This window comes from Oncorhynchus mykiss, chromosome 10 (genome assembly GCF_057628025.1).
Source record: "Oncorhynchus mykiss isolate SJ-2025 chromosome 10, ASM5762802v1, whole genome shotgun sequence".
Lineage (NCBI taxonomy): Eukaryota > Metazoa > Chordata > Actinopteri > Salmoniformes > Salmonidae > Oncorhynchus > Oncorhynchus mykiss.
Window position 1 is genome coordinate 26,833,368 of NC_143031.1, and position 27,542 is coordinate 26,860,909.

The window sequence follows — 27,542 nt, forward strand, 5'->3', positions numbered from 1 at the left end:
TACCGCCCCAACAGGTCCACAGACGATGCACTCGCAATCACACTGCACACTGCCCTAACCCATCTGGACAAGAGGAATACCTATTTAAGAATGCTGTTCATCGACTACAGCTCAGCATTTAACACGATAGTACCCTCCAAACTCGTCATTAAGCTCAAGACCCTGGGTCTCAACCCCGCCCTGTGCAACTGGGTCCTGGACTTCCTGACGGGCCGCCCCCCAGGTGGTGAGGGTAGGTAACAACATCTCGACCCGGCTGATCCTCAACACTGGGGCCCCACAAGGGTGCGTTCTGAGCCCTCTCCTGTACTCCCTGTTCACCCATGACTGCGTGGCCATGCACGCCTCCAACTCAAATATCAAGTTTGCAGATGACACTGCAGTGGTAGGCTTGATTACCAACAACGACGAGACGGCCTACAGGGAGGTGAGGGACCTCGGAGTGTGGTGTCAGGAAAATAACCTCACACTCAATGTCAACAAAAAAAAGGAGATGATCGTGGACTTCAGGAAACAGCAGAGGGAGCAGCCCCCTATCCACATCGATGGGACAGTAGTGGAGAGGGTGGAAAGTTTTAAGCTCCTTGGCGTACACATCACAGACAAACTGAAATGGTCCACCCACACAGACAGTGTGGTGAAGAAGGCGCAGCAGCGCCTCTTCAACCTCAGGAGGCTGAAGAAATTTGGCTTGTCACCAAAAACACTCACAAACTTCTACAGATGCACAATCGAGAGCATCCTGTCGGCAACTGCTCCGCCCACAACCGTAAGGCCCAGAGGTAAGTGAGGTCTGCACAACTCATCACCGGGGGCAAACTACCTGCCCTCCTGGACACCTACACCACCCGATGTCACAGGAAGGCCAAAAAGATCATCCAGGACAACAACCACCCGAGCCACTGGCTGTTCACCCCGCTATCATGCAGAAGGCGAGGTCAGTACAGGTGCATCAAAGCGGGGACCGAGAGATTGAAAAACAGCTTCTATCTCAAGGCCATTAGACTGTTAAACAGCCATCACTAACATTGAGTGGCTGCTGACAACATACTGACTCAACTCTAGCCACTTTAATAATGGAAAAATTGATGTAATAAATGTATCACTAGCCACTTTAAACAATGCCACTTTATATAATGTTTACATACCCTACATTACTCATCTCATATGTATATACTGTACTCTATACCATCTACTGCATCTTGCCTATGCCGTTTGGCCATCGCTCATCCATGTATTTTTATGTACATATTCTTATTCATTCCTTTACACTTGTGTGTGTATAAGGTAGTTGTTGTGGAATTCTTAGGTTAGATTACTTGTTAGATATTACTGCATGTTGGGAACTAGAAGCACAAGCATTTCGCAACACTCGCATTAACATCTGCTAACCATGTGTATGTGACAAATACAATTTGATTTGAAAAGAAGGAAGCCTGTAAAGAAAAAAAAATATTCCAAAACATGCATCCTGTATGCAACAAGGCAAAACATGTGTCAAAGCAATTCACTTTTTGTCCTGAATACAAAGTGTTAATGTTGGGGCAAATTCAATCCAAAACATAACGAGTTACAGTTTTGACTTAAATCTACTTTAAATCTCCTGACCCCTCCTGTCTCAGCCTCCAGTATTTATGCTGCAGTAGTTTATGTGTCAGGGGGCTAGGGTCAGTTTGTTATATCTGGAGTACTTATCCTGTCCTATCCGGTGTCCTGTGTGAATTTAAGTATGCTCTCTCTAATTCTCTCTTTCTCTCTTTCTTTCTCTCTCTCGGAGGACCTGAGCCCTAGGACCATGCCTCAGGACTACCTGACATGATGACTCCTTGCTGTCCCCAGTCCACCTGGCCGTGCTGCTGCTCCAGTTTCAACTGTTCTGCCTGTGATTATTATTATTTGACCATGCTGGTCATTTATGAACATTTGAACATCTTGGCCATGTTCTGTTATAATCTCCACCCAGCACAGCCAGAAGAGGACTGGCCACCCCACATAGCCTGGTTCCTCTCTAGGTTTCTTCCTAGGTTTTGGCCTTTCTAGGGAGTTTTTACTAGCCACCGTGCTTCTACACCTGCATTGCTTGCTGTTTGGGGTTTTAGGCTGGGTTTCTGTACAGCACTTTGAGATATCAGCTGATGTACGAAGGGCTTTATAAATAAATTTGATTTAATGATTTGATTTACCACTCTCCATATTTTCAAGAACAGTCGTGACTACATCATGTTATAGGTACAGTATGCCTGTAATCGTTAAGGACTGGGGAGTTTTTCAGGATAATAAAGAAACGGAATGGAGCTAAGCACAGGCAAAATCCTAGAGGAAAACTTGGTTCAATCTGCTTTCCACCAGACACTGAGAAATGAATCACCATTCAGCAGGACAATAACCTAAAACACAAAGCCAAATCTACACTGGAGATGCTTACCAAGAAGACAATGAATGTTCCTGAGTAAACGAGTTACAGTTTTGACTTAAATCTACTTGAAAATCTATGGTAAGACCTGATAATGGTTGTGTAACAATTATCAACAACAAATTTGACAGAGCTTGAAAAGAATGATGGGCAAACGTTGCACAATCCAGGTGTGGAAAGCTCGTAGAGACTTACCCAGAAAGACTCACAGCTCTAATCGTTACCAAAGGTTCTTAACAAAGTATTGACCCAGGGGTGTGAAGACTTAAGTAAATTAGATATTTCTGTATTTTATTTTCAAGAAATTAGCAAAAAAAAAGTTTTTACATGTTTTCACTTTGTCATTATGGGATATTTTGGGTCAATGGGTGAGAAAAATAATATTGATTTAATCCATGGCATTGCTGTAACACAACAAAATGTGGAATAAGTCAAGGGGTATGAATACTTTCTGATTTCACTGCATACCTGCATACCTGGGGTCCTGGGTGGTGCAGCAATAGAAATGTTACACTGAAATGGAGACATCTGCAGGTTTCCATACATTTCAATAAACTTTTAGAATTCTGAAGAAGTGTAGATGCCACATCAAGAAGCCCACATTTATTGGATAAGATACTTTATTGGGCATGAATTCTTCCAGGAACCTTAAGAGATAAGGAATAACCATTTAATAACCTTCATTTATTTCAGTGTACTGTCATTCAGCACCATAATGAGGCACAGACCTATGGAGGACATCAAATCACACTTAACTTATACTTATTCATGTCTTCATGTCATTAAGTTGTTACTTGTTATGACCAAATCCTAGGTCATGCATGACAGACTTGTCAAGAGTGTATCTGTGAGGTACAATACATGTAGACAACGCCGTAGACTGCAATCTGCAGACTCAACAGTCCAAACAAACCAAACAGATGAAATTCTGCTCTAGACCTTTATTACAATGAATAAGTACTCCACCCCCGGGACCACCCTCATAATCACACTGGCGCAATCCACAATGGCCCTATTGCTTCCCCTAAAGACATCTCCTTGTCATCCACTGCTGCACCCTTTATGGATAGCATAATATTGACTCAACGCAATGCATTCACAGATCTAACCTAAAACGGCAAAAGGTGTTGAAATACCTCTACAATAACGTTACAATAGCGTTACACACAGGTGCGAGGGTAATAGGGAGCCCACACCTGCAGACTTTACCACAAAATAAATGTTAACCTCAGGCTTCATTGTCTAATACTGGACCATGAAAAGCTATAATTCTGGACTATTTCCTTTTGGAGCAGTACTCTCTAGGCTGATATGAAACCCTATCCTGTGAAAAAGATCCTTGGGAGACCCCCATCTGGCAGTCCTCTATATTATTGAGGAGAGAAGAGGAATTTAAGGAGATAAAAAAGCGTCTCTGCAGCCAGCTACCACGTAGCAGTAAAATTAACGCCCAGCAGTCACACAGTACACTGTCATGGCTTTACCAGAAGCAGACATAACACTGGTGGAGACAGTTGGCCCACTCTAATCCACTGGTATGGAGAGAGAGGAGGATGATTGGAAAAGCAGTCCAGGTCAATTATTCCCAGAAGAGGCCATGGAGTTACTCACTCACACACATACTGTACATGCATGCACACACACACACAGTGTAGGTACTGCTTACACACTCTACTTCTCTGCTTTGATATTTTCATGGTACAGCTGATCCAATGCAGTATGGCCATGGTTTAGTGTAGAGATGTTGTCTGGACTAATGGACTTACTTTGGTGGGGCCTGCAGGGTCTGTTCCAGTCTGAATCATGACCCCCGGCTGACATCAGAGACACGAGCAGCACACACAGCCTTCTACCTGAGAGAGGGAGAGGTGGGAGAGTGAGAAAGAGATGGGTATATTGTCATTCATTACACATATCTTTGTGTATGTACTGTATTATTGTGTATTATAGGGACTCTTCTAATCATGATGGTAATGGCTTGCATCCCCTAGCTACTGGGGGACAGAACACCCATCGGTTAAAAAGGGTGTCTAGCCTTGGCAGGACCCTCATAGTCGACACACTGCTGAGACCCTGCATGAACGCTAACCCGGGCTTGGGGAAACGACTCTCGACAGAGACCTCCATTTAGAGCGATTTGGCGATCCCCACAGTTCCAGAAATTAACAGCTTGTACGGTCACGACTGACTGTCGCTATGAATGTCAGGCCTGTAAAGGCCTATTGTGTCATAATATGTGGCCCATTAGGGTTAAGCAGTAGGGCTGGAGAGATAGGCACGTCTCCCACTCTCTATGGGCTCTCCTCACCTCTCCTCCGTCCTACAGGACACATCTGGGAGCCATCAGGGAACAGACAGCGAGTGGCCCCGTGGCCACTGGGAGCTGAGCTGGTTGTAATTACTTATTAATCATAGGCTGTGTGTGTGTGTGTGTGTGTGTGTGTGTGTGTGTGTGTGTGTGTGTGTGCGTGTGTGTGTGTGTGTGTGTGTGTGTGTGTGTGTGTGTGCGTGTGCGCGCGTGTGTGTAGGAGAAGGAGGTAGGCAGGCTAAGCAGCTTCTGGACAGCTCACACACAATTAATCAAATTCACATAACAATTGCAATATTCACATGTGTAATATTCATATCGCAAGAGATCCATACTGTATCGCATGTAATATTTTGAAACGACACTGCGTGTAACATCCATTTTTATGGATTACTCTGTTTATCGTCTCTCTCGGCATGTACACAACTGGACCGATTTCCTTTTCACTCAGTATTTCCCCGCTATGTTTAATTCAAGAAAGGAGAAGCATACTGTTTCAGGTGATAATTAAACATGTTTTATTTTAGTTGTATTTTAGTATCTTTTACTATCTCTTACTTTCTAGCAAGTCAAGCTAGCTTACACAGAGCAGCTAACCTTAGCACTAGCTAGCTAAAAGCTAGGCTAAGTTGAAGATACTGTTGCTATTATTCAACATTATTATTAAAATGGTAATAATTTCTAGTACCTCATACTATGGTTTGGTAACTCACTGTTCTATTTTCGGACTGAAGACCAAGCAGAGTTTGAAAAAATTCAAAGTATACGCCATCTATTTCCTATGGAGCCTCGGACACAAGGGGGCACTGAGATGCCACTCTGTTGCGGACAGACCCCATTGAAACTAATGACATCCAGAGCAACACAACGAACTGCAAATTTGAGATGTGTAAGGGCGTCCCACTCTCCTCTTGCGGCTGCTCACCCCATACACCAAGCCCTGCCCCCGTAAATCAAGCAGTTCAGTTCCTACTCCACGCTGTTAGATTCACTTTATGTTTGCATGCTGTTCTGTTAGGTCAAATGCAGTCAACAGATTGTTCCAAACAAGAACAATGTTGCTTTGTTCTTTGCTTCTTAATATAAATAATTATATTTGAATGATTTCAACAGTTCACCCAAGTTTTTTGATCTACAATGAGTGTAAAAATCATTAGGAACACCTTCCTAAACACCTTCCTTTTACCCTCAGAACAGCCTCAATTCCTTGGGGTACGGACTCTACAAGATGTCTAAAGCTTTCCACAGGGATGGTGGCCCATGTTGACTCCAATGTTTCCCACAAGCTGGCTGGAGGTCCTTTGGGTGGTGGACCATGCTTGATACACATGGGAAACTTTTGAGCATGAAAAACACTGCAGCGTTGCAGTACTTGACACACTCAAGAACTAGTGGGGATAAACAACTCACGTCCTGTTGTAAATCAACGGAGAAGATCCAGGCTTTCCCTCTCCAAATTCACCAATGGAATGTCTTTGTCTCAACAGACCTTTTTCCCGCTGAAACCCGCTAACACTTTAAAAGCTAATACTGGAGAAATATTTTGAACTTAGAACGTGGGGAATGGTCTGAGGTGATCTATAGAACACTAATGTAATTGTGTTTGTTATTTTGTGATGTCATTAAAAATGTTATAAAGGAAATACTGTAACTTGGAAAGTATACCCACTACATATATACAGTTTCCATATTATATGTTGTGCATGTAATATGGAAAATTAGTAAAGTGTTTTTTTAAGAGAGGGATGTGATGTGAGAAGCTATAAGAGATAATTTTTTTCAATAACTTTTCACAGTAAGTAGTCACCGCCCCGGAGTGAGATCAGGGAGCGTGCCAGCCTGCCGGAACCAACCCTTTCAAGCAAAAGGTATAAAGGATGGGTTAAGAAAAAACACATTTGACCAGAAAAATGTGAAGTTATAGCTGCACGTTTATAATGGTTGGAACATTGAATCTCAACATGAGGTGGAGAAGATAAACACACCTCATGGACAATCACTGGTACGGCTGATTAGCTGTCCTAAGTAAAGTATCTTCAAAAGCAAATTTAGGACCATCCTGTTATTCTGCTCAAACCACCGTATTACGCTACATTCATCACCCCACTGGGGAACCATCGATACGGCTGGCTAGCCTATCTTCAAAGAAGCATCTTCAAGAGCAAATGGACAATCAACTCCACGACAAGTCACCGAATACCAGCCCTCTCTCTTTCCCTCTCCATCTCTTCTTTAAAACCTGTTTGGGATAGGGGGCAGCATTGGGAAGTTTGGATGAAAAGCATGCCCAGAGTAAACTGCCTGTTACTCAAGCCCAGAAGCTAGGATATGCATATACAGTGGGGCAAAAAGTATTTAGTCAGCCACCAATTGTGCAAGTTCTCCCACTTAAAAAGATGAGAGAGGCCTGTAATTTTCATCATAGGTACACTTCAACTATGACAGACAAAATGAGGGAAAAAAAAATCAGAAAATCACATTGTAGGATTTTTTATGAATTTATTTGCAAATTATGGTGGAAAATAAGTATTTGGTCACCTACAAACAAGCAAGATTTCTGGCTCTCACAGACCTGTAACTTCTTCTTTAAGAGGCTCCTCTGTCCTCCACTTGTTACCCGTATTAATGGCACCTGTTTGAACTTGTTATCAGTATAAAAGACACCTGTCCACAACCTCAAAAAGTCACACTCCAAACTCCACTATGGCCAAGACCAAAGAGCTGTCAAAGGACACCAGAAACAAAATTGTAGACCTGCACCAGGCTGGGAAGACTGAATCTGCAATAGGTAAGCAGCTTGGTTTGAAGAAATCAACTGCACTTCCTAAGGCAGATTGCACTTCCTAAGGCTTCCAGTAGATGTCAACAGTCTTTAGAAGTTGTTTCAGGCTTCTATTGTGAAAGGGAAGAGAATAAGACCACTCAGAGTAAGTGGCTCAGCTGAAAGCCATGAGTTGTTTATCGAGCGTGGCCATGAGCGAGCCGTTGGTTATCTTTCTTTTCTATTGTCAACGCTGTTGTCCGATTGAAATAATATTAAATATTTATGATATAAACATCCTAAGGATTAATTATAGACATCGTTTGACATGTTTCTACGAACTTTAATGGAACTTTTTAGACTTTTCGTCTGGATGTTGTGCAAGCGCTTTGTGCATAGGGATTTCTTAACTAAACGTGCGAACAAAAAGGAGGTTTTTGGACATAAAGATGAACTTTATCGAACAAAACAAACGTTTATTGTGCAACATGGAGTCCTGTGAGTGCCACAAGATGAAGATCATCAAAGAGTGATTAATTTTAACGCTATTTCTGACTTTGTGACGCCTCTCCTTGCCTGGAAAATGTCTGTATGGTTTTGTGGCTAGGCGCTGTCCTAACATAATCGCATGGTGTGCTTTTGCCATAAAGCCTTTTTGAAATCTAACACAGCGGCTGGATTAACAAGAAGTTAATCATTAAGCCTATGTATAACACTTGTATCTATCATCAATGTTTATGATGAGTATTTCTGTAATTTGATTTGGCTCTCTGCAATTTCACCGGATTTTTGTTTGAGACAATGCATTACTGAACGTAACGTGCCAATTTAAACGGGGAGTTTTGGACATAAAGATTAACTTTATCGAACAAAACAAACATTTATTGTGTAACATGGAGTCCTGGGAGTGCTACCAGATGAGATCATCAAAGGTTAGTGATTCATTTTAACACTATTTCTGACTTTTGTGACACCTCTCCTTAGCTGGAAAATGTCTGTATGGTTTTTGTGGCTAGGCGCTGTCCTAACATAATCGCATGGAGTGCTTTCGCCGTAAAGCCTTTTTGAAATCGGACACTGTGGTTGGATTAACAAGAAGTTTATCTTTAAAATGAGGAATTTTAATTCTGAGATTTCTGTTGTTTGAATTTGGCGCCCTGCAATTTCACTGGCTGTAAGCCACGTGTTCCGCTAGGGCTAGCACCGTTCCCAGAAAGGTTAACAAGAAGCCACGTTGTTGTCATTCTGCTAGGGACCTGTTTTTAGAGTATTACATCTCCAATCAATAAATAGTGCAGAGTGTGTATGTTTATCCTTAGTTCCCATTTAATTAGCTAGTAAATAAATAATTAAACCAATTTGTGTAGTACTGACTCATAAGTAAGGCGCGGGTTTTTGCAGATGCAAGGAGGTTACAACTGTTCAGAATGGTGATATGATACGAGGTTATGATTAATAAATTGACTGTGATAGGTAAAGACCTTTTAGAGTTTAATTCGGGAGATGGTAACTCTTTCAGATCTGTTCTCGTGGTGCCACAGATCCTAATGAGTTAATTGTTACTTGATTAATTGAGTTGGGTAACAATTAAACATAGTTAGTTAATTAGATATATAATTCTTCAAATAAATGTTAAAATCAAGTCACGACAGTGTTCAAAGACACTTAAATATTTTGTCTTGCCCCTCTTTTATCTTGCCCCTCACCCTATGAATGGCACACGTCTTAATTGTCTCAAGGCTTAAAAATCCTTCTTTAACCTGTCTCTGATTGAAGTAGATTTAACAAGTGACATCAATAAGGGATCATAGCTTTCATCTGGATTCACCTGGTCAGTCTATGTCATAGAAAGAGCAGGTTTTCCCAATGTTTTATACACTCAGTGTATATCACAAGTCAAATCGCAATCGCAGCATATTGTGCTACCCTAATGCCACTTACCTCCAACAATTACACTACATGTAGATTATTTCTAGAAAAAAACATCTCGCCCCAAGAGTGAGTGTGTGTGTTTGTGTGGGTGGGGGGGGGGTGGGGGGGCAGGCAGTTTAAGCAGCTCCTAGGTTATTATTTATATAAAAAAACATCTTACCCAAAGAATGTGTGCATCTTTATTTTTCTTTTTCTGAGGCACACTGGGACAGGCACCAGTGGAGCTTGGATTAAAGGTAGGTGTTGCTACGACGATGGCCTAGAGGCCTGGTGACATCATACCCATTTCGTCCGACCATAGTGGCCTCCCACTCACTCTGTTGCCCTACTGTCTGTAGTACTTTGATACCCTGTGGGGAACCAAAGGCAACCGGAGTGCCGATTTATCATCACACACATATATGCCAAAGCACACACACTTATCATAACAGCACACACTGAGCATGGAGCCACGGCACACAGAGAACACAGAGAACACTCCAACACATTCCAGAACACCCACGAGGACAGCCACCACAGCAAACGTAGCACACACATACACATACACACACACTTACACAATTATATAGTTGGTGATGGCCTATAAGAAACATGATATTGGTATCAGCCAATAATCTCTTTCATAGCAAGTTTTCTGGGCAGAAACTGTAAAGACCTAGTGTTACATTCGACCCAACATTATCTGTCTCTAGTATCGCCCAGAACCGTGCTTAATGATATATTAGCAATGACCATTCAGCCATCATTACAATAGACTCTCACAGTTTTCCTCAAATCTTTCACAGTTTCTCATCTGGACATCTAGGTATTTTGCTCATGATTAGGACGTCTCAATAGACCATGGCACTAAGATTAAAACACATAGTGCCTCTCATTGACTGAGCCTCTAACCCCTTACCCCTCTCATTCTGGTGATGTTTCTAGTGGGGACCCCCAACCGAGAGACACACACACACACACACTCCCCCCCAGCACATGTGGCCCTAGGTTTAGTGAGTGACAGGCAGACCCTGGGGAAAAGTAGTGCTGTGCTGCTACTGCAGCAAGTGGCATGTCATTTCAGCCAGAGCACTTATAATTATCCCGTTTTCTTTGACCAAAATAAAACTTTCCAGAGATTTAAAAACGCCCCAGGCGAGGAAAAGAGTGGCGAGTGACATCACGGCCGAGTAATGGATTTTAAAGTGGCTCAGGTTTAGATTTCTGAGTAAGCACTAAATTGAAAAGGTATGGGGGTAAGAAACGTAACAAGCGGGGGACTGCTTGGTCAACAAATTGACTTGGTTGGTATGGCCTATTTTCCTTAATTTAATACAAATTAAAGGCCGGCCTGACTCTTTAACCAATATATTATCGCTGCTATCTAAATCCATATCAATGTCCACAAAAAGTATGACAACAGCTTTGATAGCTCATTTGTCCTTGATGTCGACGGACATGATAAATCAGCAATGTGGATTAAAAATTCCCAAATTCCCTGAAATGGAGTACCTTATAATATAATTGGTGTATATTTTGATTAGCTGTGGTGCTGCTGATGACACTGTGTGTTGTAAATACAACCTCAGAATCAGCCTGTTATATTAACAACCAAAGCTAAAGGACATGGAGTGCTGGCCATACTGACATCATCTGTCCCAATCCATCTCAGTGGTGCCATCATTAGGTTACAGAGACCACAAACTCCACCATTTAATGTCACATCAGTTGGAAAACAACAGAATGTGCCCGATCACCTCTCCCAGACTCCCACGCAACCTATCTTTGGCTATTTTAAAACCCATTTAAAGGCATTTAGTGAGGAACCCACCCACACTCACATAAAATGCAATTTGCACAACCTAAATAATTTATACTTCCTCTGAAAGAAAGGGAAAAAAGCACAGATCTGGATCAGCGACCTCAAGCATTTTCAGTCATCTGTATCTAATTAATATTTTATCTCATCATACTTCTCTATAATGGCCACAACACCTCAGTGTGTGGCTGTGCTGCATGGCTAACTGACTGTGTTGGTTTGCAGTTAAACAAAACAAAATAATGAATTTCAAACAATGAGATATTGGAGAGTGTGTTGTGAACTACAGTGCCTTGCGAAAGTATTCGGCCCCCTTGAACTTTGCGACCTTTTGCCACATTTCAGGCTTCAAACATAAAGATATAAAACTGTATTTTTTTGTGAAGAATCAACAACAAGTGGGACACAATCATGAAGTGGAACGGAATTTATTGGATATTTCAAACTTTTTTAACAAATCAAAAACTGAAAAATTGGGTGTGCAAAATTATTCAGCCGCTTTACTTTCAGTGCAGCAAACTCTCTCCAGAAGTTTAGTGAGGATCTCTGAATGATCCAATGTTGACCTAAATGACTAATGATGATAAATACAATCCACCTGTGTGTAATCAAGTCTCCGTATAAATGCACCTGCACTGTGATAGTCTTAGAGGTCCCTCTAAACTTTCAGCTCATACAAGGAGAAGACTGATCAGAGATGCAGCCAAGAGGCCCATGATCACTCTGGATGAACTGTAGAGATCTACAGCTGAGGTGGGAGACTCTGTCCATAGGACAACAATCAGTCGTATATTGCACAAATCTGGCCTTTATGGAAGAGTGGCAAGAAGAAAACCATTTCTTAAAGATATCCATAAAAAGTGTTGTTTAAAGTTTGCCACAAGCCACCTGGGAGACACACCAAACATGTGGAAGAAGGTGCTCTGGTCAGATGAAACCAAAATTTAACTTTTTGGCAACAATGCAAAACGTTATGTTTGGCGTATAAGCAACACAGCTCATCACCCTGAACACACCATACCCACTGTCAAACATGGTGGTGGCAGCATCATGGTTTGGGCCTGCTTTTCTTCAGCAGGGACAGGGAAGATGGTTAAAATTGATGGGAAGATGGATGGAGCCAAATACAGGACCATTCTGGAAGAAAACCTGATGGAGTCTGCAAAAGACATGAGACTGGGACGGAGATTTGTCTTCCAACAAGACAATGATCCAAAACATAAAGCAAAATCTACAATGGAATGGTTCAAAAATAAACATATCCAGGTGTTAGAATGGCCAAGTCAAAGTCCAGACCTGAATCCAATCGAGAATCTGTGGAAAGAACTGAAAACTGCTGTTCACAAATGCTCTCCATCCAACCTCACTGAGCTCGAGCTGTTTTGCAAGGAGGAATGGGAAAAAATGTCAGTCTCTCGATGTGAAAAACTGATAGAGACATACCCCAAGCGACTTACAGCTGTAATCGCAGCAAAAGGTGGCGCTACAAAGTATTAACTTAAGGGGCTGAATAATTTTGCACGCCCAATTTTTCAGTTTTTGATTTGTTAAAAAAGTTTGAAATATCCAATAAATGTCGTTCCACTTCATGATTGTGTCCCACTTGTTGACGATTTTTCACAAAAAAATACAGTTTTATATCTTTATGTTTGAAGCCTGAAATGTGGCAAAAGGTCACAAAGTTCAAGGGGGCCGAATACTTTCGCAAGGCACTGTATGTCTTTGTGAGGTGAACTGTGTCTTTGCATTGAGTACTGCAATAAAACAATACTTATTGAAGGAATACTGTTTCAGCATACTCCAGCACTGCAGGGTAAAGCCACCCAAAGCAGTAGAGTGGGTGGTCTTATCAGCCTTGCTCTAATAGTCCTTAAAGAATTACACTACTTAGCATATTTTCAGCAAATTAGGCACATATGGTTGTGGAGAAAGGTTGGCTCGCACACACAGAGACACAGACAGACACAGACGCAGACACACACACACACACAGACACACTTTGGTCTAGCGATTTGCCTGTCAGAAATGTTGCCTCATTGCTCACTGTTGTGCTGTTGTTTTTACCACATGATGAAGGTGCAAAGCTATAAGTGCAAGGCATCAACATAACTTACTTACAAGCGCTATATGAGCACTGTCTAGGAAAAGACACCACCCTAAATGTTTGCTGACAAACTACTACTACAATATTCTTTCGAAAGATACTAGGGCTGGGAATTGCCAGGGACCTCACGATACGATATTATTATGATACTTAGATGCCAATACGATATGCATTGCGATTCAATACTGGGATTTATTGCAATTAAATGTTCTGAACATATTGCTCACCATATGTCTGCTGCAGAGGGACAAGAGAGAGCATGAGAAAACAAGTTTTGATCAGTCATGGAAATAAAAGTTCTGCAATAAAATTTGCTCCCTATTTGAAAAGAAGATGGAGAACAAGTTATGAAAGAAAAATACTGGAGTTTTATTGCAAGTACAGCCAACTACCGCAAAAATAATAATGCGATAGTCAAAACGGTAAGATACATCGTAAAAAAATAATATCCCCATATGTAACTTTAGCGATATTTTTATGTCACTAAAAGATACAGTATATTATTATATAGTATGCCTGTTGATGTCTATATCTGCAGATATAGTCCATGTCATCTATCTCACTTTCCTCAAGGATGGTCTGTCTCCACTTCTATGCTTAGAATAGCACAGGCCTATCTGGTGAACACAACATCTAAACAAATGTATAATGAGCACCAATAACTTTGGGTTCTTTTAGCTTTTCACAGTGCATGGTGAGCGTCATCTCATCTGGCTGCCTGGAGCCATAAAGCATAGCATTCTAACCCCATACATGCCTGTGGCCCTCATGGTCTCTGTGGTACTCTCCACATATAGGCTAAAAACAGAAGGGTAATCCAGTCTTCTCACTCCCTGTGGACCGCTAACACTACGATAAGTTTCACTTAACAAACTAATTCTCTCTTTCAACTATAGGAAAACGACTGCTTGGTAGAACATTTTCAATGATTGGCTTCGTATACATTTCTAATAGAGCTCACCATAAATCCATCCATGCATCCATCCAACCATCTGGCTAGCTTGCTGGCTCTTTGTCTTTGTGTCTGTGTGTTTGTCTGTCATCCTCTGTCTGTCTGTCAGGCTGGCTGTCTGCCTCTGTGTGCATAGCTTCACATAAATTAAACCAATACACAGACAATCTGGTCATGTACAGAGAATCTGTATCAATTCTATGAGTATAGCTGGGATGGTGGAATTTAAGCCTGGGGTAAAATAACTGCATTCAAGGCTTCATGTAAAGCTGTAACAATATCATTGCTTTGAGTCCACCTATGCATGCGCTGGATATTTCTAGATCAGTGCGGCAAATTATTCAGCCTTCCCAACTAACCACAAACCTCTTTCATTTTAAATGTAACAGTGTCAGTATGCTGCTGAGAGGGAGAAACAAGAAAACAGCATGAATACTTAATACCACTAAAGAGGTATTAAGGTATTATATGTCACATGAAGAAAAGCGTGAACACTGTGACACTTTACATTGAAAAATGGGCTTTGGGAAAACTAATGCAATGTGAATGAATGGCTGATTGAAAATAAGTGCACACACAAATCCACATGCTTTTTGCCATCACATGTCAAATCAAATCTGTGTTTTGAATACAAGAGTCAAGGTGCCTTATGCAGAGTAAAATTCTGCCAAATAAATATACACACATAACCCCAATACAATGACTCATATTGAAGTAAGTTTTAGAACATAAACGCTAGGGCTTGGCATTACCAGGGACCTCACGATACAATATCATCACAATACTTAGGTGCCAATTCTATATGTATTGCCACTCAATTCCAAACATATTGCTCACCATATGTCTGCTGCAAAGGGACAAGAGAGAGCCAGGGAAAAATAGTTTTAATCAGTCATAGAAATAAAAGTGCTGAAAAAATTGTTATGATGGAAAAATACTATAGTTTTGGTGCAGGTACAACCAAATAGTGCAAAAATAATATTGTGCTTTTGTCAAAACGACACGATTGATATATCGTCAAAAATACTTTCCCGATATGTAACGGTATCGATTTGTCCCCTCATTACTAATAAACACATGTTTATTAGTATGCATGTATGCATGTGTATATTTATATATTTATTTCTATGGGACAATCAAAAAATGGTACAGGTAAAGGACCACCCTAGTTACGGCTACAATATAATATGGGATATTCTCTGGTATCATTCCCCTTAAGAAACGTGGTTCTCGGGTAGTAGCAGGCGGCTTGATGACAGGCGGCATGTCTTTGTACTTCCCTACCGATCCAATAGAACATGTCCACTACAGAGGAGGGAGAGAGAGAAAGAGAGAGAGACCCTGCTGTGAAAGGAGGTGATTACTTGCAGGTGGGGTGAGCTCTCCTCCTCTCTCTCTCACTCACTCACTCACTCACTCACTCACTCAGTATATTCCAGCAAAGTAGATTATTCATATCTGACTGAACTTTCACTTCTACAGTAAATCAGCTCTGTACATTTCCATGTACTACATTCTCTTCGCTGCCAAATTGTATTTTCCATATGAGTGGAAACCAACTTAATCTCTATGTTGTGATATACCGTACAGTATATGAACTTGTCTGAATAGCCCTGAGTAGGCTGGATAGTCTACATCATTGCAAGCCATTCATCGTTTTTTCTGTGGTCCCAACATTGATTTATTTTACTTGTTTGTCTAGTGGAGACTATTTATACTTCCACTATGAGAATGGTGATGATTATGCTAACAAAGTGTTTCAAATCACAAACTCAAATCACCATCTACACCATACCACTGCTGAAAAACAGGGCCAAAGTAACAATACCTTTACGGAAACTCATTCAAGATGAGTCAATTGGTTGGTTTTGGGGTCTAAACTATTGACATCAACCGCTCATTAAAATGACAGTCAGTGCTGTCATTAAGGTGACCCTCTTGTTTTGCTCCTGCTTTGCAAAACCACAGCTCTGTTCACAGTGGGAAAACGTCACACTTCCGCGTTGTCGTGCGGCTGTGCTGTTTGTTGCAACTTGGCTACCTGCCAAACTTTTTGTTTTTTACTTTTAATAATCATGAGTTTTTTTCCTCGCTCAACTTCTTTCATTCAACTTTTTCACCCCGGACGCTTTAGTACCTGAATAACCAGAGCTCAATTCATACAACGCTCTTTATAAAACTACTAAAGGAAAGTGCTTATTTCCAGCGTGTGAGTGTGACTCCAGTTGTTGGCCAGTACATGATGTAACTGTATGTTTTGTATCCCCCACGACTACAGACACCGGGGACATGCCCGACACAACTCTGAGAGGCTGTGTCAAGCACAGCCGGGCCCGGTGTGTAGCTAGGAACGCTAACACGCAGACGGGCCAGTGCGTAGCTAGGAACAGCCGGCGACCTGCCACGGACAACCGACCCAGCCATCACCCGCCCCCCTGCACTTCTCTCTCGCGCTTCACATTCAATGAGAGACAGACAACAACACAGTTGTAGAGGCGCTGGTAAGGGCAATAAAAAATGGTAAGGGCAATAAAATGCAAATTAATTACTTAAAAATCTATGTGATTTTCTGGATTTTTGTTTTAGATTCCGTCTCTCACAGTTGAAGTGTACCTATGATAAAAATTACAGACCTCTAAATGCTTTGTATGTAGGAAAACCTGCTAAATCGGCAGTGTATCAAATACTTGTTCTCCCCACTGTATCTGTACCTGGGGCAAACACTTTTTGTTTTCCTGGGGCAAAAGTTCAGGATATCACCAAGTTGCTCTCCGGGGCTGTGAGTCAGTCACCGGGGGCTGATACTGTTATGGTTCATGTGGGGTTGAATGACATTATGAACGGCAGCTCAGAACATCTGAAGATGGATTTTAAATAAATTATTGGGTCACTACTTGACACCAACAAACGCCCCATAATATCTGGCCCCCCTCTGCCCTCGTGGCATTGAACGGTTCAGCAGACTTTTTATCCCTCTATAACTGGCTATGAGACTATTGCAGCTCTGTGGGTGTAACATTTATTGACAATTTTGATACCTTCTGGAAACAAAGCTTGTATTATAAGGAGGTTGGGACCCACCCAAATCTTGTAAGGCTGTGTTGAGACAATGACTATTTAATGACCCAAGCCCAGCTCATTTAATCGCTACCATTGTGTCGCTGAGTTGTAAGAATGCTTCAGCAAATGTACATTATCCCAGGGGTGTTGGAAGACACCATGTAAGTAACCTAATTGATGTCCCTCTTACTGCCTCTGCTGATCCTACACCTATTGTATGCAGTAATCATATGCCTATTAACCAAGGTTATACTGTTAGAACTGAGGTGGTGTGCCCTAGCAGGAAGTTCACTGTGTGCATAAATAACCCGAGCATGTCTACCTCTGCTAAGCTTCCCTGTAAAGAAAGAAAAACAATCAAGCATCCCAGAAAAGTGTTAAAAATAGCCCACATTAACATTTGTTGCTTAAGAAACAAGGTTCATGAAATCAATAATTTGCTAGTAACAGATGACATTCATATTCTGACAATCTCTGAAACTCACTTTGATCTACAGAAATGACCGAAATGCCAAAGGTGGAGGTGTAGCTGTTTAAATTACTGATGATTGGCTGAGAGAAATTGATGATAAAATGATTGTGGGGAGTGTTTTGTTAGACTTCAGTGCTGCTGTTGACATTATCGATCTGTTGCTGGAAAAACACATGTGTTATGGCTTTTTCACCCCCTGCTATATTGTGGATAAAGAGTTACTTGTCTAACAGAACACAGAGAGTGTTGTTTAATGGAAATCCAGGTAGAATCAGGAATTCCCCAGGGCAGCTGTCTAGGCCCCTTACTTTTTAAATATTTACTAACGACGTGCCAGTAAAGCGTCTATGTGTCTATGTATGCGGATGACTCAACACTATACACATCAGCTACCACAGCGACTGAAACGACTGCAACACTTAACAAAGAGCTGCAGTAAGTTTCAGAATGGGTGGCAAGGAATAAGTTAGTCCTAAATATTTCAAAAACTAAAAGCATTGTATTTGAGACAAATCATTCACTAAAGCATAAACCTCAACTAAATATTGTAATATATAATGTAGAAATTGAGCTGTTGAGATGAAGATACTGCTTGGAGTAACCCTGGATTGTAAACTGTCATGGTCAAAAGATGTTGATACAACAGTAGCTAAGATTGGCTGAAGTATGTCCATTATAAAGCGATGCTCTGCCTTTTTATCAACAAGGCAGGTCCTACAGGCCCTAGTTTTGTCGCACCTGGACTGCTGTTCAGTCATGTGATCAGGTGCCACAAAGAGGGACTTAGGAAAATTGCAATTGGCTCAGAACAGGGAAGCACGGCTGGCATTTGGATGTACACAGAGAGCTAACATTAATAATATGCATGTTAATCTCTCCTGGCTCAAAGTGGAGGAGAGATTGACTTCATCACTACTCGTATTTGTGAGAGGTATTAACATGCTGAATGCACCGAGCTGTCTGTTTAGACTACATGGGAGTTTTTCCTAGCCACCGTGCTTCTGCACCTGCATTGCTTGCTGTTTGGGGTTTTAGGCTGGGTTTCTGTACAGCGCTTTGAGATATCAGCTGATGTACGAAGGGCTATATAAATCAATTTGATTTGATTTGGTTTGACTACTAGCACACAGCTAGGACACCCATGTATACCCCACAAGACATGCTACCAGAGGTCTCTTCACAGTCCCCAAGTCCAGAACAGACTATGGGAGGCGCACAGTACTAGATAGAGCCATGACTACATGGAACTCTATTCCACATCAAGTAACTCATGCAAGTAGTAAAATTAGATTTAAAAAACAGATACAAATATGGAACAGCAGGGACTGTGAAGCAACACAAACATAAACACAGACACATGCATGCAAACACACAATACAATACACACTATACACACATGTACACATGGATTTTGTGTTGTCGATATGTGGTAGTAGAGTAGGGGCCTGAGGGCACACACTTAATATGTTGTGAAATCTGTTGTGAATTTATTGTATTGTTGTAAAAAATGTGTAACTGCCTTTATTTTGCTGGACCCCAGGAAGAGTAGCTGCTGCCTTGGCATAATAAATAAAAACACAAATACATATTAAGATGACCATCAGTCCTGTGGTTACTGAGTTGACCGGTAAGCTCAGTGTACACTCGTGTGGTCCAGCAAGTTTACCACGTGATAAAAGGTTTTTAACGGGCGAGGGGCAGCCCATAAAGCACCTCTTTACCATGGTTTACCATGGCCCCCGAGCACGTCACACCCTCGGCACAGCCACTGCCCTCGTAATGGCTCGGGCCCCCTCTTGCAAGTATGCTAGCAATTAGCCACGACGATGTGCTGAGCAGGATATCTAAAATTAGGTTTTACTAACTATAATGGAAGATTTGCGGGATGGTTTCATTTGCAGTCTCTGGGTGAAGAAATTGCAGCTTGCTGAACAAAAACAAAAGCACTGGCCCTGGTTCATGTGGATGGTGAAGCTGGGGTAGAGGGGTACAGGGTAAGGGACGTTGGTGTTGCAAAACAACTGGTGAACATATCGCCATGAGCACAGACAGACTCATACTTGTGCGATGTCTCGCTCACACTTATGCACATACAGGATCACACTGCACTCACACTCAATCATACACACACACGTCACACACACACACGTTTTCAATTAGCCAACCATGCCTGTGCTGTGTCTGTGCAGGGGCAAGTCATTCCTTCCTAGTGGTTCAGCCAGGCCTGGCCTTTATGGCCGTGTACAGAGTCATTCCTCCGCTTTTATACTGTAGCTGCCTGCAATGTGTCACAGTGGCCGGCTGCGACACTGCTGCTCTTCATTTCACACATAAATATACGTGCATGTTCACATTCAAACAGCTACACTGACACACATACATATATTCACATTGTACTACTGTATGGCTGTGACTCTGAAGATTCTACTGCTCTTTTTCTGTAACATAGCCGTACCTTAATTCACTCTCTTTTGCACACACACACACACACACACACACACACACACACACACACACACACACACACACACACACACATACACATACACACACACACACACACACACACACACACACACACACTTGCATGCATGCACACACACAGTACAGGATGTGGTGTCAGTGAGGACTAGAAGGCCTTAGACTGCCTTTACTCTGCTCAGCACAAAGATGTGGCGAAGACCCAGCCCACATCACTTCAGCAGAAGAGGACACTTCAAGCTATAATTGTAAGAAATACCGTTTCCATATTCCTATTCTGACAAAAAAAAACAATAATTCACGTAAGAAACATTTAACATCAACAAGTTTGGCTCCTTCTTTAGCCCAATGAAAACGGCCATTACAGTATTTGTTCTGATCTTCGTAATTTAACATTGGCTGCTAAGCCCTGTCTATTCTATTAACCAATTGTTAATCTATACCAGTGATAGAGGACGATATCATCTCCTCTGTATAATGATAGAAAGTGGGTCTCTCTTTCTCTCCCGCTTCTCTCTTTCTCTCTCGCTCTCCCTGTGACATTGAACCAACAACCCTGACAGTAAATGCATTCCCATAACCAGACAGACTCAATCCTTTTATACACACTATCATTACTGTATTTCTAATGTATGAGGACCATCCTGGGCCCCTCTCATGTCCTCTGCACCCTTCCTTTCCACTACTGTGCCACAGCTTGTGGGTGACCAGACAGGCCTGTGGCTGAGGTGAGGAAAGAGCTAGGCTAGACTAAATGATAGAGGGTGTGTTGGGGGGCCAATATGAGTCAAAGCAGCCCCACAGGCAACGAGGACTAAATATCACCACAGCCACACCACACCTCTCAACACTCGCATCACACCTTCCTCACCATCACCAGCCCAACCACTCACTCATATGTTACTCAATATCGAGGTTGGGGCGGCTGGAGCATAACAGGGGTTAGATTGGTTAAGCTGTCTGCCAGGTGCCCTGACAGTGGTGAGTGCTTGGAGTGATTTTTACCTAATTCCACCCCTGGATGGTACACATACATGTAGTATTATGTGTGAAGCTTAAATCACTAATAACCATTGACTGGCTATAACAATTTACATAAACATTTATACAATTTTTAAAAATGCATCGATATGACATTAACCGCAAATTATGATGTCTTTTGTGAATGCTGATGGCTCTGCTTCAATGGATTTTCCATTTGAAGTGGAGGAAATATTTTGGCAGATAAAAGATATCAACACCTCTCACAATGAGTTATTTTAATGGCAGGTAAGAAAAGTAACATATTTGGAATTAGGTGTAAATGAAAAAACGACATTGAATATTTTCCCAACATGTGCACTTTGTTGGATTATTGGATCAGTTCTTTCACACAAAAACAAAGACTATGCTGGGTAAATGTTCAGCCAAAATCGAACTCAGAAGATGTGACAAATGGGCTGGAAAAGACCTGGCAACCCAATGTTAAATGTTGCCTTTGGAATGGTGATCTAAATTTTGATACGATAGAGGAGCAAACCAGATGTTGCAAAAATGATCCCCACCACATAAATCACCAAGACATAAGCTTACAAAACAGCAGTAAATGATTTAATTATGCATAATGGTCAGGAGTGTGTGTGTGTGCGTGCGTGCGTGCGTGTGTGTGTTGTCAAATGGGCTTGAAAGAGCGGCTGATTCCGCATGTGTTTTTCTGCTTCTCATTATGTAAAAATGTATTTGAGTCTTGGGGGTGTGGTTCAATGTGGGTGTGTTATGTTCGCTTTATCGTATCCTGGCAGTTACTGTTGTTTGTCCCTCTTGAGTCGCGGTAGCAACAACATAGCCACTACCACTTCCTCAAAATAGTCCAAATTAATCTAAGATAAATCAAGAAATCTGTAATGAATTTTGCCGAGGAGGTCTTAGTCTCACAATTTTACATCTAGCTGAGGTGTTTGGTGCAGTTTTCTGAAGTAAAAAAATGTGCATGAAAAAGTCAGTGCACTGCAGACAGTATCAAGTCAACAGTATCAAGTCAACTGCTGCTGGCTGCGCTCAGGACTGATTTCTAAAAACGTCTAAAACGTAATCATCAGCAAGCTGTCAAACTTTCGTAAATGAGGCACAAGCTGCTACACACTGTTTATCAGTGCCCAAAATCACTAGCTAGCTGTTCCATCTCTGTGTTTGTCAATGAAGCTATCTACTACTAGCTAGCATGCACATTGAGCAGGCAGGCCGGCCACATTAGCTAAATCATCTTATCAAGTCACTGGCAAGTGGTCACTTGTGCTTCGGTGACATTTTGTTGTTACAACTTTCTCATTATCTATTACCAGAGTGTGTGTCTGTCTGGCAGTGTTTCATAGGGAATCATGTTACAAAACAGGTCGTGGCGGGTCACAAGATGCTCGCGAATGGTTTTTGAAATTTGGAATATTGACAAGGCATCAGCAAAGAGACCTAGTTCGTCTCTGTCATCAGTTAGACAGCCAAGATCATAGATCGTAAAAAACTGAAAGTGTGTCTTCAAATGTTTTGGGCAGATAAAACCATGATTTGGTCAAACAGTAAAGTGCAATATCCTCCTGTAATGAAGGTGTCTGCTCTGCCCCTGATCCTGTGCCCTTGCTGGGACCTGCTGCTGTGATGAGCTTTGGAAGCTTCATCCCTTGTCCCTGCCGATGAGAGGAGGGTCTCGGCTTTCTGTGGGTATAATTTATATTTCTTAACTCTCAATATTCAGTTCAATAGCAACTATTTTACAACCAAGTAATTTGATATTTGAGATATGGAGCGGCACGTGTGAGGGTATAGGCCTATAGGTCTCGTGGGTAGTAGCCTGCAACTAAAAAAAAATGTTTTTATGACATTACGTTTACTGTTGGATGAATACTTGGCTACGCGCAGTGGGTTTTATATTTAGAGTTAGCTGTCTATTTAAAGTGTTTTGAGTTGTTAAAACCAAAATGAATAAGCCTATGATATTAGTTAGTGCGCATAAAGATGTATGTAATTCATCTATATTGAACAAAACAAAACATTCTGGAAATTCTGGAGTTCTATTTTGACAGTAAAATATAGCAACTATAGTCTAATTGTCAACCTAAAATTCATGACAATCCCTGGATTAGGTTGCACATCAAAATAATAATAATAATTTATTCCTGCTTGGACGTATTAGATGAAACAACTTATTTCTTGAATACCTCAGCAGTCAATTTATTATACTTATAATACTTAAGAAAGACTGTGAATGACTTTATAAGATGATTAGTCATAATTTGGGATCCGTCCATGATTACTCCTGATTTGGGGGGGGGGGGTGAGTTGGCGGAGCGCACAGTGGGCTGGTGTGAATAAAATGTCTGAGGTGGAATTATTCAGCATAAAATGCTGAATTCTTGTCCGCCCCTTGTTCTTTCAACATAACAGTAGGCTATAGGGCCCCTCGGCCGCTAGGGGGCCTGACCTAAAAAAGAAACTCAGTCAGGGGTCTCAACTTACTGTTGAGAGTTATAAAAGTAGAATAGCCAAGGTGCAATTTTTTTGATAGCTAGGTAAGGTAATCTAGCATTGACCACCAGGGGGCCCCATTGATTTTGTTAGTCACTCGCTCAGATATCATATGAACATGGCATAAGTCATGGTAAAATGTGTAGAATTGCAGGAAATTTGTTTTAAACTGGAAAAGTTTCTCACCGCGCCAAGGCAAAATGTGTAGAACTGCAGGAAATTAGCTTTAAACCTGAAACTATTTATCCTCCTCATGACAAAATGTGTAGAATTGTAGGAAATTATCTTTACCATTGCAAAACAAATGATACACTGCCAAGAGGGGGGGGGGCACTAAAATGTTTTGCCTGAGAGGTGGGGGAGCCTCCCAACCAAATCTTGCTTAGTGCACCCTAAAGCCTATGGGCTCCCTGGCGATATGTTGTCTTATGTAAACAAGTCAGAGTCAGAGGTGCTGCGTATTGGGCAGGTCTGTCTCACTGTCTGGAGGTTCGCTGATATGATTGGATAGAGCGCAATCCTCGCAGCTGTACAATGCCGTGTTATTGGGCAAGTGAGCATGATTGTAATTCAAGCCCAACCCTCATGTAAGTCATGACAACATCAGTCAGAACTCTGTTTTGGAATATACTGACTTTATTACCAAAATTATCCTACTTATACTGTTTAGTCAATTTTGGCACTGGAATAAATGTTTCTGACAAATATCAATGTTTTCAACCAGAGAAGTTGCTTTTTGGGTCGTTCCATGAAAAGAGTGCCTTTTGCGTCCCTTTGATATTGTGGAAATTGTGTACCAATATTGCATTTGAAAAGCCTGTTATATTAAATGAAGTGCCATTTACTATAGACCACATGGAGAATTCAATAAATCAGATTTTTTTTCTATGAATAAAGACTTGCTTAGGTGCTAAAATTCAGCATTTTGACATGTCCTTCTGTGCACCCTCTGTGACTTCTAGGAAGATTCACTTAACCCAAAATGTTTAACCCACTTAACCCCAAAATCACCATCATTGTAAAGCCCTAGTTATTTTGTTGCTTTGACAAAGTAATTTCAGAAGATTATTACTTATATTAATTTTTTTACATTTGTCCCTCATTTTAAGGTCCACCCTCTTACGTGACCTGAACTCTAATTTTAATACGGTGAAACTATTCCTTTTTAAATATGTTTTGCAAAAGAACATTGAACATGTAGTAGTCAAATCATAGAGTAAAAGCAGGTGAGCTAGTTCTACCCTTTTGGTGGTTTATAAGCGGTTGATAACATTTTTAAATCACTGTGTAGATTTAATTCTAAATTGATTTAATTATTTGTGATTCGGCAATGAAAGCTTAATTACAAAAGGTGTGTCAATACTATATTGTGTTCATTATAAAAGTAGCTGATTAACTGAACTCATTATTGAACAGGTAAATTAAAGATGTAATTGTCTTAATGTGTAATGTCTATGGTTGGAGCATGGTTGGATCAAGCCCATTCCAAGATTAAGCAAGGCCCTTTCCTTCAATCCAGGAGAAATATAGATCAATTAACAGAGAGCATGAGACTAATATTTAAGAGTCTCAGACTAACACTAAAGAAAAGTATTATTATTCATTTATCCTGGTAGATTATTGAGAACATTGTCTTTTACAATAATGACCTGGCCAAGAGTGTGCAGTGATATACTGAATCAATGTCAATAGCGACAGTGGTTTAAGTCGCTTTGGAGAAAAGTGTCAGCAAAATGACAATAGTTTCTGTATAGTAGGCCACAGGATACTTATAAAGTCAGCAGAAAACAATAGTAGAAAATTATACAAAATAGAAGTAAAAAAGATAGGGCCTACACATGTAAACACAGAGGTAAGAAGGCAAAACAACAAAAAGGACGGCTGTGGGATAAAACAGTAAGTGGTGAACAATCATTCATATTGTTGATAAAAAATTATACACTATTAGCTCACAATTACCATAACCACAACACAACAACTTTTGTCAGTATTGCATCACCCATTTCTATAATTTCTTTCCTTCTTTCCTGTGCTTTGTAATGGTTTGATTAAAAGGTCTGCCATAAATGTAGCCTTCTCATCCGGGAGTGACCAAAATATCCTACCTGTCAACTGTCACTCACGGACCATCACTTCAGAGCATCATGCATCATCATTGAGAATACTCAATGCAACCCCTTCCTTAAGTTCACAAAAACTTTTTCATAAAAAATTTGTGATAGCAAACATAATAATTTAATCATTGATATTAAACAGCTAGCTTCCAGCTCAGCTTCGGCGCAAAGCGACATGTCCTAATACATCAACTTTCTTTGTAAAAGCTTTCATAATAACGCTTGGACTTACGGTTTGGTCGTGAAACGTCGAATCGTTGTCAGTGAGAAAAACTAAAGCTGCCACGATGTTTCAATGAACTGCTCTTCAATGCAACCAAACTGCATCTACTACTAAGTATTGGAGAATGGAGGCAAGTCACACACAAAATACAACTGCGCACGAGAGAGAAAGAGAGAGAGCGAGAGAGAGAGAAAGAGACAGAGAGAGAGATTGGATGGATGGATGGGGGAGGGAGAGAGTTGGTCGGCAGCTAGAGTCGTAACTGAGGAGTAAAATACATGTGACAGAGCTAATTGACTTTAATGATAAAGGAATTGTGTCAAATTGCTAACTCTCCAGGCTTAAAGAATCCCCCTCACGATGTGAGGTCAAGCATCAGGTTCCTGGTGAGAGGTCTCCTTTATTAAAACAGTAGTGTCTCTTAGAGCAGAGATGTGGTAGAAATGATAATCAGCAGTAATAAGCAAGATACATTCAAAGGCCCAATGATAAGACATGACCACAAAATTATTTGTAATAATTTATGTAAATGTCAGTGACTTACATATAAAAAAAAACATTTTAATGCATTTTTGCATACTGACATGCATGGCTTTTGTCATTGAAATAACCACAATTATTGATAGGCCTACAAATAATGATTTGTCAAACATTGAAAAACATGGTAATAATGGTAATAATCACAAATCTTACATTATGCAAGAACACACTGTAATAATAATAATTTTTGTAATATCCACTTCAGCGCTCTGTTTTCAAGGTTTAAGGTTTCAAAGGGAAAATACTTTTGTGTTTTTATTTGCAAAACAATACCATTCTGCAGAACAAACTGGCCTTTGGTGACAGTTTTGGACAGGGTCTAGCACACAGAAGTCTGCTTGTGACAGAGGGGTGTTTTCAATGAAAGCTAAGTTATTTTAGCTCCAGACATGTTTACATTTCTGTGGTTTAGTCTCTAACTTTCCCTCTTTCCCTCTTTTTTCCCTCTCTCATTTCAGAATGGTGCACCACGAGTGAAGGCTCAATCCCCTCTGCACCCAGACATTCCTTCAGTCTGCCAGAAAATGAAGAGGAGGAGGGAAAAAAAGGTAGAATATGAAAGAAACACACACACACACACACGCACGCACGCACACACACACACACACACACACACACACACACGCACACACGCACACACACACATGGACCCCCAGGTCTGGGTCAGGGGAGATGCAATGGGCACTAAGGGCCCCGTCCTCCCCCTCTTCCCCTCACCCCACCTCTGTTTGAACACCCTGAATCATTCTGATCCCTATACTTGTTGCTTGTGCAAAAACAACTTATGGCAATTGTCTATATTTTCTTAGATGCTCTATAATCATTTGCATTATCAAAATGGGAGACACCAGAGGAATCTAATGGTCATCTAAAGAGCACTTTTACT

General features: G+C 41.1%; 1 protein-coding gene across 4 annotated transcripts in view; it reads right to left on the reverse strand.

Annotated features, from left to right (window-relative positions):
- Nucleotides 1–26,434, reverse strand: part of LOC110533560 (ETS transcription factor ERG) — a 77,287-nt gene extending 50,853 nt beyond the window's left edge. Inside the window, exons 1-2 of one of the 4 annotated variants that reach the window (XM_021617897.3) lie at nucleotides 26,126–26,434; nucleotides 4,180–4,266 (exon numbers count right to left, since the gene is read on the reverse strand). In XM_021617897.3, the coding sequence (XP_021473572.3) occupies nucleotides 4,180–4,218 (39 nt within the window). In that variant the 5' untranslated portion in view covers nucleotides 4,219–4,266; nucleotides 26,126–26,434. The remainder of the gene's footprint in view (nucleotides 1–4,179; nucleotides 4,267–26,125) is intronic. The other 3 variants (XM_090186250.1, XM_021617896.3, XM_021617894.3) reach the window with 3 other exon arrangements.
- Between the last annotated feature and the right edge of the window lie 1,108 nt (nucleotides 26,435–27,542).